The following is a 17,397-nucleotide window of genomic DNA, read 5'->3' on the forward strand; positions in this document are numbered from 1 at the left end:
TCATGCTCAGGCGTTACCTTGAAAATTTGCTTGGCTTTGATTTGTTCGATGCTGGACAGTCCTGCCAGAGAATTTGTGTTTTCTATCACTTCCACTTCCTTGAAACACTCATTCCACGCAGACAATCCAAATGCAATGTTCTGCTTCCCCTAATTTGTGGAATTATATTTTCTTAATGAAGTTTGCATACATGGAAACCATTCCCTCCCCACCCAGGCTCCTGAGTGATCCAACTGGGCACACAAAGAGAAACAACAGGAAACCCAGCTTTATGTGTTTTTATTTTCAACATGAAATAAAGCACACCCTAACCTCCATGTGTAAAGGGGTGTAGTAGAATTCATGAATTAGCTGGGATAATACTTGCTCAAATTTGAAAATCTAAAGGAAAAGAGAAAATAAAAGATGAATAAAAATACCTGTGAAAATAAAAGAGAAACAAAGGGAAGAGCAATAATTGAAAGACATTACAATGTCCTAAATTAAACATGAGCTGAGAAGACAAGTTTAAAGCATTGCGTTAGTGGGGAATTTGCGGAAGGCTATTATGGTGGGCTGCGGGTGAGTACCCACTGTAAAAGGTGCAGCTGCTGAAAAAGCTTGAGAAGAGTTTTCCTTTCCTATACTTCGGGGTCATCAATCGCAGAATATCCTGTGTGTTGCCCTGAATCGGCCTGTAAGCAGTAATTTGGTTGGTGAGGACTTAGTGGCTGCTACAATATTCAAGAATCCGGATTTAGATAGGTAAGCAATGGAATGAAGAATTTATGCTACAATCTCAAATTTACAGATACTAGCGATCAATTGTGTAGCTGAACACAGAACACCCTACAGGGTAAGAATCAGGACAACCATAAACAATGTCATTACTGACATCAAGACTTGAAAAATGCATGGTCTAGATACTCGTTTTGAAGTCAGGATCAGAGATAAGGGATTTAACTTCTTTGTTAAGTCAAGTGACACGTGCATGATTTTGCAAGAGGTTTTACATTTTGGGACCAAAACAAAACCCAATAGCCTGCCTGTGGACCACATTATTTGGGATTTAAAAAAAGTAGCCGGTATGGAAAGCCGTGACTGAACAGGAAGAGGGTAGAGTGATGCTTGAATCAAAGTAGTTTCATTTATAACATGATTTAGGTTTGAGGTAGTGATCTGGCACCCGGTATTCAACAGCAGAGAGTCAGTCCATCATGTGATGGACATCTCCCACGGATGACACTGAGAGGCATCAATGTAGTAGTGGAAGGAGATACCAGGGCTATGCACTACATAGTCCCTTGCACCCATGTGGATTTTGAGCGAAGTTAGAAACATAAGGCAATCAGTAGGAGGGGTGGATCTGATCTGCAGGCCCACAATCAAACAAACTCCTTGTTGAAAGAAAAATGATTTAACGCGGTGCAAAACAAAACCCTACAGTTCCCATGCAAAGGGATAAAATATGAATTTCCGCTCAAGGATCTATCATGGTGGAGGTCCCTAAATCTCTAGAAGCACAGAGAAGTAGGCACCTTCATTATCTATCACATTCATAGTATTATCCAGTATCTGAAGGAGATGCATTAATGTTACACAAGGGCTGGTAGTCAGCTTAAGTGAGAAGTCCTGTTATTGTGTAGACGTTTCATAGTGCCCTTGGTGCCATGATACAATGCATTCCGTGCACTGGCTTAATTTCATGCCAGGCCAGTGTCTCACAAAGTTTTAAAATCAGAAGTTGAATACCTTGTAGAACACATTTGTCTCCAATAGACAACGAAAGCGCAAACTGTTAGGCAGTGAGACATGGACAAGGCTACACTTATGACTGCATAGAATGTTCCTCCGTACTGCTGGACATTAACTTTGAAAGTGTCTTTGAGACTGAATTTGGTGAACCAAGAAGTCTTAAAGGACTTGAGCTCCTTATTCCTGGTGTATGGCCAAATGAAGCTCGGTGTACCAAGCAAAATATCTTAAAAGGAATCTTGTCCCATACCACCAATGTGTGAAATTAAGGCAGGATTAAGTGATACCAATGCTTGAGGTTGAAAATAAGTATCTACTTTTTCCCTCATATTCTAAAGAGGTTGTTTCGTTCTGATGTTAACCATTGACCTCATTAGTATAAACCATGCAAGTTTGGCTCACTGTCCTAACCAGGGACAGCATGTGCTTGACTTAGAGATAAGGAGTCACATTCTTAGGTAGTGATGGATCTGTAATGGGAGAAACGTGCTAAAAACCAAGCACGGAAATTTCCTAAATTTAAGGATCCAGTGAAGGAGCGGGAATTTGCATGATCTTAGAGGCACGGTTGGGTCTTTCTGTGACAAACTAGGGGTGAGCTTTCAATGAATCATAGCATCAGCAAAAAGGAAACTACCACAGGCTAATGGACAACAATTTCAGGCAGACTGGAATAAGATCACCTGACTACAGAGTGGCCTCTTGCACATCAATGTCAACACGTTCTCGAAAAGGTGTCTGGTAAATTTGGAACAAAATAGCAGTGGCTTGGTCAGCATACCATTACAATACTTGGGAACTATCTCTGACACGGCTTGAAAAGAACCGTAAATTTAATTATTGGAGAATGCGTTTAGCTCACAGACTCTGGCGCCTTAATGGGCTATATCAGGTGCAGGAAGAGTGTGTATGCGACGAGAAATACTAAAATATTTTTTTTTGAGCTATTACTTCATAACATAGTTTGACACTGCAATAATTGGCCTTTGTAGCGAGAAGTGTTTTCATGTAGAGGCCTTAGCACAACTAAACATGCTAGACAAGCAAAATTGTTTTTATTTTTCAAGTCTTCTAATTTGGCATTTTGTTCTCAAAATGGCTGAGGGAACCAAATGGCTGAGATATTAGATCTGGAATAGGGTCTAGATCATCAGCGACTACAGAGATTATGGAAAGATATTCAGTATCATGAATACTGGCGACTGTCTCAGAAGAAACAAAACATACTATCAAGCCCGAACACCCTCTAATGGAAAAAGTCCCCAGGATGTTTTTGTACAGGAATAAAATCAGAAGACGTAGGGGCTACAATTGCCACATAAATCCTGGACTGAGTGTTTGGTGGTGTTACAAAGATGAGATGATTGTGCTGGTGCTTTTGGGGGTACATGTACGAATTAAGGTGAGCTTGTCTGGGTCCCCCCTACACTTGTATGTGCGAGTAGAGATGAGCTATAAAGGATGACTCCTGATATGGTGTGAAGGCTTGAGGAGTGCAGATGTGGGGCTACAGGAAAATTAGTCTGCGGGTGATGGATGACGTGGTTGTCCTCTGCGGCGTTTGTCTGTGCCACGTACAGGCCTACGGGTCGGTGAAGCCATAGCTGCTTCTGGTACCTCCACATCAGAATCTTGTTGTGGAGGGCTGGTTTGCGTGGACAATGTAGTCAACTGGGCAGGAGCCTGAACAGTGGCGGAGTTTGACAAGCCCACAAAGTGCTCTATTGCGGTGGCTATGCGGCTAAACACATCCAAGGTTTGGTGGTGGATCTGGATCAGTTCCTGGTGCTGGGCCACCCTGTCCTGATGCTGCACCATTAACAGCTGCTGCAGGTCATGGCGAGTATGGTGTATGGCAGAGGCCACATCGGAAGTTGCATCCGTCTGTGCCAACATGCTCTGGCTGATGCCATTTATGTCTTGACGGAGCCCTTCTAAACTGTTTTGTATTGCAGTGAGTGATTCCTGTACAGTCTCCGGCTGCATATAGAAGTCTGACTCCCATCCGTTCTCTCCACCCCTGGTCATAGCTCCATGCATCCACTGACTGTGACTCATTTGTGGCAATGGCGTACGCACTGGGGTATTGTCTGGTGTCGCCTCCTGACTGGTAATAGGAGGGCCTTCAGGAGACATGATTTGAGAAGGATGCCCAGGCGATCCAATGCTGGAGGGCTGTGTATCAAGGTTTGGTGCCATCCCATCATCCTGAATGTCCTCTGCGAGCAAGTGAGAGGTGGGCAGTGAGGAAACTGTTCCATAGATATCTATGTGTGATTTCTGTGGCTGCAACCTTGATACTTGTGCATCCGTCAACCTAGAGCTGGTAACAGCCACAGCATTGAGTCCTTGCAGTAAATGGGCCTTGTCGTCACTATCTGAGTCCTCTTGATGATTGAGTGTGGCTTGGAGATCAAGGAGGCTTTCCCTTCTCTTGGAAGTTCGTCCCTGGCTTGTCGTTGGCGCATCCGGGTCTACTTTAACAATTGTTACATCTGCAGAGGAAATAAATTTGTACAACAGTCAAATTCTCAACAATAGCGACATTCAGAGGTTATCGGAGGAACAGACTTATTCTCAGACATGATTCAATATTAGCATTCACAATGTCAATACAGGATAGTAACTTGTTTGTGGGCAGATCATTTATTCATTCATATCCCTATTTGCAAAGGAGGCAAGGAAATTCTTCATAGCTATCTGGAAGAATGCAGTGTTGAAAAAGGTTGTGTACAGGAGAATGAATGCAGTAGTCCTGGAGTTGAGGGCATAGATATTGCATCTCCTGAGACTGACATAAGTGCTACTGTAAAGGCATGATTGGTCAGTGTAAAAAATTAGGGACAGGATAGATCATCAATGTACTGGTCAGGCCATGTTATGGCCATGTGAAAACTGTCCAAGTTCATAATGTGTATATTCTCGGTGTGGGTCTAGGATCCAATTACACAAGAAGGTGGTCATGAAAGTTATTTGATAGGACGGCAGGTGGGTGGATGCATCATACAGCATATGTAAATACAAAGGTATGCAGTTCCTAAGGAACGTGGAAGGGTAGGGGAAGGTGGAAAAAAGGGGGGGAATGGGGTGTCAGGTGTTCTAGAATGTGGACTGCGAAAGGAGTAGCTCCAATAAAGAGCACGGGCCTTCAAACACCTCAGAGGGTGTCATGCTTCATCACAGGGCAGCTCCTCATTGGGCCGGCGCTGCAATGCCCAACGGACTCCACAGGGGGGCTCTTTGCCGGAGGTCTTCTCTGGTTGCCAACGTGAAGCTAGAGACTGGTGTGGGGCGTATGTGTATAGAGTAGAAATAGGGAACAAAAGTGCAAGTAAAAATAGCTAGGGGATTCCAAAACCAATTTTGTTCACAGTATTCCTCTGCTACTATTAAAAACAACCGACTGTCAAAGTTGTGGCTGGAGAGGGAAATTATACCTGCTGCAGATCAGAATAGTGTGTGTTAGGTGGAGTAGGTCGACATGTTTCATGCCCTGTTCCACCCAATAGGCTCGGTGGCATTACTTCAGGCGAGGAGATCCTCATCTACTCTAGCAGGGACGGTCAAGAATGTGGCGAGAGATCACGCCCTCTGTATACTGTACCCAAATCGTAGTCCTGTGTGCAAGTGAAAGTGTGAAAAGAATAAAAGTCTACCTTCTGGAGAACACCTAGAAGAGGATAGGGGAATGACCCCAACCAAGATATACGTACAGCTCGCTCAGTGGCAAGGGAAGAACAACTCTACACGAGGTCCTCCACAGCGTGGGACCTACCCACAGCCGGACATCAGTGGGGAGCTGCCTTATGATGAAGCATGACACCCTCTGGGGTGGGTGAGGGCCCGTGCTCATTATTAGATTTTGAACACCCAACACCCCATCCCCAACCTTCTTTTCCACCTCACCCCCACCCTTCCACGTCCCTTAGGAACTGCATACTTTTGCATTTGCCACATTTACTAGGGGCCTGTATGCTGGACCTACCAAGCCCCTGTCCCTCTTGTTTGTTATAATATAGCATATGCAGGAAGATAATACCTAGGTTAAATTGTTTACTTATGGCTTGAGGAAAATATGTCAAACTAAATATAGTTAGGTTTATACATGTTCAGACAGCAAGTTAGGATAGGAGTGGATTTGTAATACAGAGAGCAGAGCACAGAATTCTGGCACCTCAGCTCTGCATCAGGTGTTGTCGGGATGAGGACGGTGAGAACAGCCTACTTGAAGATCAATCCGAGTTGTGGTGGTTTATGTTTGTAATGAATGTCTTTCACAGATTAAGGAATTGAGTGCTATGGTTTAGGAATTCCATTGAAATCTGAAGTCACATCCTTAGAACAGATGATATAGGACTCAGAGGAAAGCGTTAATGTAGATATGCCAGCCCTCCATAAGCTTAGTGTCTGCGTTACATGTTGAGGTACATGTAGGGAGTTAAACCTTATATATGGTATATTTCCTTTCTCCCTTGTTTGTAAGGCGTGGAGGAGGAGATGGTGGTAGTTATTTGGAAGTGGGACACAGGATGGTAATGATGTAGGGTAGCACGTAGTGGAACTAAGTAAATACTAGTTGGTTAGATGGCTTGTGCTGCAAATCTTCCTGGCACGTACATGAGCGAGTTGTTGCACAATAAGCAAAAGTAAGACATGGGTTACTTTGCAGATCCCAGGACTAACAGGTGTGACAAGGAGAGTTATCAAATACTTTGCAAATATACCAGAATGCCTTGTAAAGAACAGTCAACACCTTGTTCACCTGACAGGCACAAACAATGTATGATATATGCATAGTTGCTCGATGTTTAGGTTGCTTAGCATGAAAGATATGAGTGCAATAATGACTAGTTCAATATGAGGAACGGCACCGTATCATTCAAGTATATTCATGACTGAAGTATATGTCACGTGGCAAGCTTCCTGCCCTTTACTCTTACTAACGTGTTATTCGTTTGAAGCTTTTATGAAACATAATGGATCACGTATATTAGGTGCTGAATTAAGACACAAACTAACGTTAAAAACCTGAAAACCATTGAAATATGCGCTGCTTATGACCTCACATATTAGAACACTCAAGACATGTTAAATGACATCAAAGATTATGATGAAACTACAAACAAGATCAACCAATGATTCTGACGGTGCGGTATGGGTTTCGTAAATGGGTACTAATACACCAACCTAAATCGATGGTTGAAACCTTATAAACCCTCTGTAGGCATTCGAAAAATGCAAAAGAAATTGTATGGTTCAAAAGTGTAGCACTTTTGATGAATGTCATTGTCGATTTACTTGTACTCATCCAAAGTATGGGTGCACTGGGGGTCGGTCTCTTGCATAGAACTGGCTTCTGAACACCGTATCAAACTTGACCCAAGTAAGGCTGAGGACCGTGTGCACTGGAGGTTTGATGCTTGCGGACAGTTGGGTGCAGGGCCGTGCCAGAGCATAGGCACTGAGTCTAGGTCTTGATGCAGAATGGAAGCATAGTCTGACTGGAGGCTATGGCTTGATATGTCATGAGTGATGTCATCAATGGTGTCTTTTAATAGTTCATGAGTTATGTAAAATGTGGGGTCATGAGCACTGCTTGCTGGGGGTGCAAGTTATAGTTAGCTCACTAAACTTTAACTCGTTCCATGCTCATGACGGAACCACGCCGTCATGAGCCACGGTTGCCGTGTGCTCATGACGGAGTGGTTCCGTCATGCTGCAGCCGTTGGCGGCCGCGCCGCCCACGCGGCGCTAATTCCCCGGCTGTGCGGGCGATTAGCGCTGTGGGCGGAGTCATGACGGAACCACTCCGTCATGAGCACAGCCCAACCGTGGCTCATGACGGAGTGGCTCCGTCATGAGCACCGCGCCACCGCGCTGCCCCCCCGCACCCCCCAGCGCTGCGGCGGAATTTCCGCCGCAGCGAAGGGGTTAACGTGAGTATTTCATTGTTTTTTTTAGTTTAACATTCGCTCATGTCTCATTCAAACGCCTAAGTATAATGTTACTCTAGTCGTTTTTTTGCAATGAATTAAAGTATTTTTTAACACTGTAAAGTCTTAGCAACTAATTTAAATATAATATCACTTGAACCTTTGTTTTTTTAGAGAAATAATATAGAAACTATATACTGCGATTGTGAAGCTGGATAGACTAGGTAAACAAAAGTGGAACGGGAATGCTGCACTTAGCTGTCTCTTACTTTCACTATTTCCATCCACCTAAAAAAGTATAATATGCCTAAAATTACTAAAAAACCAAACTTTCCAGCACATGTTTTGCCCTCTGGTTTCATGTCTGCATTAACATCTCAATGCTCATTTACTTCAGCCTGCTCTTCCGTAATGGCTTTAAATTCCACATCTCCTATGCCAATAAAATTAAGTTCAAGAATGCCTCGCTTTTATCCTGAAGAAAAAATGGTAGCGCTCTAGGTGTTCATTAGAGTTCCGTGGAGACGCTGACGTTGATTACTAGGGAGTTAACAGACAGACTGACATTGGGAGTAAAGATTCTGTATTTCAGAATGTTTGACTAAAATGAATGAGGAATATATTTGAAAACTCATAGAAAATGAGTCTACATTTTACCTATCTAGAGCACTAACCAGAATTTCATTGACAAAAATAATCCCCTCGTTTTGTTAATTTCATAAGGAAATGCTTTAGGTTCCTCGGCTTTGAATCTATCAAGAGTGCTTCAGGTTTGCCACACTTTTATCATAAATATTAATGATAGTGCTCTATTTGTTCGTTAGAACACTGCTGTGAAGCTGCAGTAGAAAAACTGAATGTTAACTGCAAGTCTGCTGCTGCTGTTGGAAGTACATGTTTTACACAGAATATCAGCTTTTATTCTCACATCGATGAGAAAGATTTGATCTTATAGAAAATGTGCTCTCATTTTAGCTTTTAGAGCACCTTCCATAATCTTTATGAGAAAATCATAAGAGCATTTTTTTCTCTCAAACATGGTTCCTCAAATCCCACAAGTGGGTAAATTTTTCACATGAAGAACTCACCAGAGTTCCTAAAAATGAATATAACACCACCAACAAATGATTTATATTGTTTGTACAATCTGTTATCACTCTTTATATGTGCTCTTTGTTGTGACCCTCAACACCTGGAATTCACAACAAAGCATTTCAATGAGCACCACCAACCCAGAGTCCTGCAATGACTGCCACAACATATTGTCTATCTTGAGGCTCGCCAATAAAGGGGTGCTCCTTTTGGGACCCCCCACATGTCCCTGGGGTCAGGGTATTAAACTCTGCCCCATTGTATGTTTTGATGAATTGATTGTGAGGTCACTGGGGCCTTGTCGCTAGTCGTGTAATGGCTGCCACAACATATTGCTCATGTTGTGGCCAGCCAATCGGCATTGGCTAGACCTCTTTAATCTGAGTATATCTGAACACCAACAATTCAGCTAAACTTGTTTCTAACTTCTTCATGACCACCCCAAGCAATCTTTAAATGCAAATTTCCCAAAAACAGCTTGAAGGATTTACACCAAATCACAAAAAACACACTTTGAGTAAACATTTCAACTTTTTGCCAAATTTAGTGTAATTCCATTCATTTTTTTCTGTATTTGCGACATTAGTCTTCCATGAGCATTAACATAGGAAATCAACATTTCGGCGCCCCCACTTGATGGATCACCCCGAAACTTTCCAGGAAGGTGCAGAAGTGATGTACAATTCTTTTAAAGTCTGACGCAGCTCATCAAATGCAAACAGAGTTATATATCTAAATATGTGAATATAATTGCCATCGGGGGGCTTGCAGTATGGGTGCCTTGTAAATTGAAGTCCAATGTTAGAACAACAAGGGATTGCCTATTTAACGCCTAGTGCACTACATGTGAGGGTCTGGCTTACTGACCACCTGGCTGGTCCTCAGAGGTTCACTCGATCTGGGGGAATTTTGTTTCCTACATCGGAAGTATCAGGGAGGATATTGCGGATTGTAAGTTGTCCGAGGAGGGCAAAAGGGGGAAGTTTCAGTTATTGATCTGTAGTGATTTTACTACACAACTGTCTGACGCTGTTATCAATAGTGAGGTACTAACGGAAGACCATTGCCTAGGCATCCCTGACGCGGCCACGAGTTGTTTTAAATCAACCAAGAATGATAATCCTTTTTCTCAATTTCTTATAAATTACCCGCTGTGTTCTATTAATGGTTGCATTGCTTCAGACAGCACTGCCAAAGTGAAGTTTTATAATGGGAGAAGTTCATCACTAATTAACTATATCATAGGTAATACTGAGGGTTGGGAATGAGTGTGTGATTTAACTTATCAGAAGAGTGGAGAGCGACCACGATCCTGTGGTTCTCTATCTGAAGCGGAGTCCCAAGTGGTGTGCTAGCATTAACAACTTAAGCGAGGGGCGTTACTGCATGAGATCGCTCCAAACAATAGTAGTAGGAGAATAAGATGGAGTAGCGAGAAATACCTCCTCAAACTTCCAATGCTTGAAAGCATAGTGGCAAAGTATGGAGCCATAAACTGGACTACCCCAGCCGATTATAGCAGAAGAATCTTAGCTGCCTATGATTGTATGGTAGATGAGTTGAAGGTTCTGTGGTCCAAGTCTGAGGGGCCCAAAAATCTTTGGTCCTACTGGCAGGAGACTGAATAAAGGGTATAGCTGGAATAACAAAGAATGCGTCCGCTTAAAGAGAGTTGTCTCACATTCCTTGACGATGTGCCACTGTAACCCCCAGAGTGAAGAGTTATTTCGAAAATGTAGGCGCGAGTACAAACATCTTTTAGAAGCCAAGAAATCGCTGCTCCAAATGTAATTATGGGCAGAACTGAGGGGGACCTCCTATGATAAAAACATCAAGCATTTTTTGGAACTTGTAACGTAGGAGGAGAAGGTGGCAGTGAATACTTTAGAAAATCATATTGGCCAAACAGTGTGGGCTCATCATTTTAGTGCCTTGTAAAGTGCCAAGCCCAAAGGTTCGCCTGGCCCGCTGTTAGTGTACGAGGATCACTATGAGGGTCATTGTTCAATTGATATCTTAGTACCAGAAGTGGAAAAAGCATTGACTGCCATGAAGAAACAAAAAGCACCCGGCCCTCACCTTGTGCCCACTGGCATTTATCATGAGGAGTCCCACCTGTGGGCTAGTGTCCTTACCAAAGTATTCATCTTTCGTAGGTAACATTGTACCATCCTCCTAGCGATAAGCCACTATCGTACCTATATTCAAAAAGGGCGATCGTGGAAGTCCCTCTAACTATCGCCCAATCTCCCTTTTGGACGGTTCAGGGAAAGTCCTTGGAAAAGTCCTGCTTAATTGACTACAGGGTTAGGTGGATAGCCACAATATTATGACAGAAATGCAAGCTGGCTTTCGGTCACAGATAGGTACCATTGACCGAGTTGTTCGATTATTTATGATTTCACATATGTTTACAGTTATCAGGAAATCCTCACAGTACTTAATATTTGTTCATTTGAAAGCAGCCTTTGACCTAGTAGACCGAGATAAACTGTGGGGCTCATTGGTATATCAAGGGGCTGCTATCACCTTGGTACAGGCTATAATGGGTCTTCACTCTGCTAATACTGCGTATGGGCCGGGAGGTGAGTGTACAGAAACCTTTCCAGTAGAAAAGGGCAAATGGCAATGATGTGTGCTGGAGCCTTTACTCTTTAGCCTCTTTCTAAACTATGCAGCGGAATATTTATCAGAAGAACCCTAAGATGTCCCCATAATAACTGGAAGGAAGTTTCCGATTTTATTATTTGCTGATGGCGCAGTATTGACGGCACAAACAGAAAATGCAATCCACGGATTATTAAAGCGTTTTGTGGACTACAGTGACACAAAAGAACTGATCATTAATAGAACGAAGTAAAACAAAGAGTATGGACCTGAGGCTGTACCCCAGTTTTAAGCAGAAGCCTTTGATACACGGTGTGCCCATTGAGACTGTTAAGCAGTACGACTATCTGGGGATCCAGTTCGCTGAGTAATTGCGCTGGGGTAGCCATATACAGAAGGCGACTGAGGTTGAGGCCGAGAACCCCCTTATTGGCACCCTAGGCAGAGCTTAGTTTTACCCGAATATCTGAGATGGCAGCCCTCAGGCCAGTGCTATATTGGTTCAGGCTGGTGAGAAACCCAAAGGCAGCGATATATATTTAAGATCTCAGGAAGATGCAACCTCCAACAATGGCTGTGGAGGGAGCACATGGCCGTTCCAAGTAAAGAATGTTTGAATGAGCTGCAGATAGGGTCCTTATGGTCAGACTCCCGTAGAGTAAAGCAGGAGAGTGCAGATCTGATTAAAGATCAATACCATGAATAAGCAGTTGAGCAAGTGTATTGGGTTGAAGCCTGGGTTTATTTTAGGTAATTATTTTAACAACGATCTTGGCCCTCCTTGTACATTTTATCTGGATTCGATATACCCTGAGCTTTAACAAACTCTGTATGTAAAATACAGACTGGGTATTCTGACGACCAGGTAATATCTAACCAGAATCCATAGGCTCGCTGCTGGTTTTGATCACTGTGACTGTAAATTTGGAGGGAAGGACAACCTACCTCACTTTACCCTGTTCTGCAAAAAATATTATTCCATATGTCGGTGGTGGCTTCTTACCCTTTTTAAACTTTACGGGGTCAAATGTGTGAAATCAGCAGTGATGCTCTGTGCTAGAACTGAAGACGAGTATGTTCTTAACTCCGTAGCATCATATTTATGGGCTGCGCGGGCACAGCTGAAAGAGTTGCCTAAAGCGCTAGGTATTATACCAACCGGATAATTAATTGCAGAGCGCCTTTTTAGGTATCACCTAGCGTTAGCAGCGTGCATGCGCTGCTCTCACCATGCGAGAGCTTCTTGTAATCGATACGATTACAGAAGTGGAGTGAGGCTCCGCCCTTATTTTTGATTTTCTAGCGTCATTCTATATGCTAAAACATGGCTTCCTATTCTTTGTGAGGCTTTTAAGTCCCTCCCGGTTACCACCCTGTCCAGTTTTAGCCCCGCCCACCTGGACTGGTTGCTTTACTGGTGGTGTGACACTCTCCCCTTTATTACTTGGAGTAGGAACTTTTTTCGGGAGAAAGCGCAGCTCCTGAGTCCGACTGCCGCCTCCTTTTGTCAAGCCGATTTGTTGTTCCTGCATCTCATTCCACTTCCTGGCATGCCCATCCCTCCCACCGCCTCACTCCCCCATGTACTCCCCCTCCCCGTTCCTCGCATATTTAAACTTCTTCTTAAAAGCACTTTCAAAAGTGTTCCGTTGGATAAAACCGGCCCGCTCACAAACAGCACATGTTATCTGAATAGAGAAACAGAAAGTATTTGCTCAGCGGCGCTGAATTGTCCTGTTGCGCCCGTGCTGTTCTTTTTATCACATATGTCTCTGACTGTGCACTAAGATTACAGCGTGTCATGTTGTATCTTGCTCCAAATCACTACTACCTCCCGCAGTACGTCTTGGAGGCTCAAACTAGTTAAAACAATCAGTTGTTGTGCGCCGGTCCCCCAACTCGATATTTTTCTTTAACAATAAACGATGGTGTCTGCGCATCTTGTTTTTGTTCCTGCGTCTCATTCCACTTCCTGGCGTGCCCATCCCTCCCACCACCTCACTCCCCCTGTACTCCCCCTCCCCGTTCCTCATGTGTTTAAACTTCTTCTTAAAAGCACTTTTAAAAGTGTTCAGTTCGATAAAACCGGCCCACTATCAAAGAGCGTCATGTTATCTGATTAGTATTAATGGAAACATGAGCATTTACTGTGGATGTGCGGACTGTTCTGTAATTGGAAACTGTCCTGCAGCTCAGACCTGGTCAGTGACCTTCGGCGCTTACTGCCGCGGCTGCCTCGGGGGCAATACCATGTCACTGGCTGTAGTCCCAACCACCAGTAGTAGTAGTAGTAGTAGTAGTAGTAGTAGTAGAACAGCCTTTAATTGAATCCGGACGGAGGTGCCTGGCCCTTCCCTGTTGCCGTTTTCCCACTGGCGCCTCCCCGCCAATGGCAGTGATATTCTAGCTGCCATATATTAGCAGAATTATGCCAACCACCAAGACGGTGATCGAGTGCAGCACTCGCAGACATGCTAGGGCTTTTTTTTGGTTCCTGCGTGTCACTCTACGTCCTGGCTTGCCAGTCTCTCCCACGACCTCCACCCCCTGTATTCTCTTTCCCTGCTCTTTGTGTTTTTACCTTCTGCTTAGAAACACTTTTAGAAGTGTTCCAATAAAACCGGCCTGCTCACAAAGAGCTATTTCCACTCGCACCGCCCCACCCTTATAGTGTCACTGACAGTGTCCTGGCTGCCGTGGGCATCCTTGCAGATCACTGGTTTATCTTCGGTGCCTGACACCAGCCTGGCGCCTCTCAGGGCAGTGCCAATGGACACTGAACAGGCTGCCACTATCATGATGCCAGTTTGCACTCAGCACAGGTTGTGGCAGCGGGATGTTTTAAATTTTCCTGCCAGTCCAGGCCCCCATGTACTGATGCTGTAAAGTATGCAACAGTGTCCGCCCTGACCTCACTCGTGTTGCTGCCCTGTTCTGTGTAGGAGGAGGGGCGGGGATAAGTATATCCAGTCATAGTGAGAGCAGAGCCACACAGCACAGCTCTCAAGACAGCGTAGGCACCACTTCAAGAACTCTTGTTTTATTAACACTATAAGGCAGGGGCTTCACAGATTATTCGTCAAGCTGATCTTTGCCCATCCTGCTTCCAAGTCCACTCTGGGTAGCTCTCAGCAGCCCACTTGCTCTCTCTAAGCAAGCAGGGCTTTCGTTGGCCAGATCATGAGGCAATAAGCATTATGCGCCTTGCATGTTTTGCGCAAACGCATCCCCCATTGATGAACAGTTGCGCACACAGACAGCAGATTTGCAGCTGGCAAACTCAATTGTTGCGCCCTCCATGAGCAGACAAGCGATCTCCCCGCACAGTGCTCACCCTACTGTGGCCATGTTGACCCCTCACAGTGCTCTCCCTACTATGGGGCAGAGTCTTGCAGAGGAATACTGCTGGGTCAGTTCATTCTCCAGCCTAGGCAGACATCGCCAGGGCCCACTGTAGATTGTGGACATTCCTACGATTGTTCACTGCATTGAGCATTTGCTAAACTTGGAGAAAGCCCCGCTCTTACTGCACTGGAAAAGCTCGCAACAGTACTTCAAAAGTGACAGTTCGCAAGATGGCCTGCGCTCTAGGAAGAGTGTGGAGTATACTTCTTTGGGCACGGATAGTGATTAGTTCCCATTCATAGCAACAGAGCAATATCAATTATTTTGTTGTGCTTTGTAACTATACACCTATGGACAGAATTTGGAAAGCAGAGCAAGTACTATGTTAAGTGAGTTGTATCCTCCACTCGTCCCGGTAGGAGCTGCAATTATGCAATGAGATTTTGTATGATGACTTGCCTTCACCGCTAGACTTTGCTTCAAGTTAAACACGACTCAGAGATCTTGTCTTCAGAGGAAGGAGTTGGAGAGTAGGGTCGGGAACATACCCTCTGCGCTCCTCCCTGTGAGCATGGGAGGCAATTCCAACTTCATTTACAAAGCGCCTCAAAGCCATCCCTGGGTATTTCGCTGCTACAGTGCATACAGCATAACCTTTCACATTCCCAGTGAAATAGGAGCTCCAAGACATGGTGCAGTTTTTGGACCATTAAAGATAAAATACTTACAAATATTTCAGAGTTGATAGATTGAGAAGGTTTGTACAAGGCTTTAAACCTATTATCTGAAGAGGGATTTGCATTTGTTACCTAAGGTATGCAAGCTGTTCTACCAAAGATGGCCTATGATACATTGTGTTGCTGTAAGTATGGTTCATGGCCGATAGAACAGTTGTTCAAAATGATAAATCTAATGAGTATTTACTCATCATTTAATCTCTGCAAATATTGTGCCCACTTGACTCTATATGATTTACTTAAGTTGATGTTCAGTCTTCATCTACACCCCGTCACTTTGTTATGTTATGTTAAATGCATTTGTACAGCACACGTACACCAAACGGTTTCATGGTGCTCATGAGCAGGAGAGGAGCTGCGACAGCGATGCATTTGGCTTACAGATATACGTGGGTAAAAAGAAAAGTTTTAAGCAGTTGCCTGAATTGTGCATAAGAGGCTGTCAATTCCAAAGGGAGCGAGTTCCAGAGCTGTGGAGCTAAGACCACGAATCTGAGCCCTCCGTGTTATTTGCGTTTAAATACGGGAGTGGTCAGCAAATTTAAGTTGGAGGAGCGCAGTTCTCGAGAGGGAGTAAAGCGCTGAATCCTGGAAGAGATGAAGGTAGAGCCGTTCCCTGCTAGGGCTTTGAATGTGGTGCATCCCAGCTTAAAGGCACAGCGTTTAGACACTGGAAGCCAGTGAAGGCTCTTCATCAGGGGTTTAACGTGGTGTTGTAGGATGTGGCAGGCAATTAATCTGGCTGCATGGTTTTGCACCAGCTGCAAACGTTGTAATTGATATGCGGGGATGCCAACATAAAGTGAGTTGGCGTAATCAATACCAGGGCAAAGATAGTCAAGGTTAAGGCCTCAGTGGTTAAGAATCTGCTGATCTTCCGGATTCTGCGAAGATGGAAGAAGCACGCCGAGACCACTGAGCCTATCTGGGCCTTCATGGAAAGATCGTTGCTAATCACGATCCCTAGACTCTTGACAAAAGTTGCTGGTAGTGGGGGACAACCGAGCATATGAGGCCAGAAATTGGCTTACATGGATTTGCTGGTCCACCTGTGAGAATGAGCTCAGTTTTGTCGGGATTTAATTTCAGTTGGTTATCATTCATCCAGATCAAAATAACTTTGATTTTATTTTGTAGGAGTATTATTGATCCTCATGACTGCTGGGCCACTAATGTATGTACCTTAAGGAGCGAAAGATGCATGCAATGAAAGGAACTATAGATGCATGTAATGTAAAAGGGCCACTGATACATGTATTTTGAGTTACCTCTAATGCATGTACTGCTTATGGCCACTGATAGAGGTCCAAGGTGGGACTAAGGATGCTGCATGCACTCCACCTCTTCTTAGCCTGGAACATTTTTACATAGAATGAATGAAGTGATGCAAATGCAGAGAGTCGCAGTTTTGTAACAACAGCCCATATGAAACAGAATGCATTTCACACTATTCGCTAGAAACGTCAATTTTGATAAACATACCACACTGGTTTCCTTTTTTAATGCATGTATGGCCACTGAGACACATTTCTTAACTGAGGATAATTTTTGATAATGTGGGATTGAGGTCTTCAATGTCAGTGTGGTGAGCTGTGTTTACGTTATGTTCACCCCATGTAAGGTGGCCCAATTGGGAACCATCTGATGTCCGTTAGTGCTAGTGCAGCATGCAATTCCCATTGCGTTAACATAGCCATAGCTTTACTGTACAGTTGCTATAAAAGCTTATAGTATGGTACAGTGTGCACTTTTTCTTTAAATTATCACTCCACTTAAAAAGCATAAATAAAAAACATTGCCATTTACAATGCCAATAGTTCCAACTCCAACAAATGCGAGATCTATTGCATTGCAAATGCTGGTTATTTGATTTTATGTATATTGTATTATGTACAGAGATATTTTATTTGACAGTTGTATATAGCGCTAGCAAATTGTTTGCTTGAATT

At 43.9% G+C, this 17,397-nt stretch overlaps 1 protein-coding gene across 1 annotated transcript in view; it reads right to left on the minus strand.

The window, feature by feature from the left end:
* Positions 1-263: 263 nt before the first annotated feature.
* LOC146772529 (uncharacterized) overlaps positions 264-17,397 on the minus strand; it is a 35,391-nt gene continuing 18,257 nt past the window's right edge. The window contains exon 2 of the mRNA XM_085637146.1: positions 264-4,229. Coding sequence (XP_085493272.1) covers positions 3,253-4,229 — 977 coding nt within the window. The 3' untranslated portion in view covers positions 264-3,252. The remainder of the gene's footprint in view (positions 4,230-17,397) is intronic.

The sequence above is a fragment of the Triturus cristatus genome, chromosome 12 (genome assembly GCF_964204655.1).
Source record: "Triturus cristatus chromosome 12, aTriCri1.1, whole genome shotgun sequence".
Classification (NCBI taxonomy): Eukaryota; Metazoa; Chordata; class Amphibia; order Caudata; family Salamandridae; genus Triturus; species Triturus cristatus.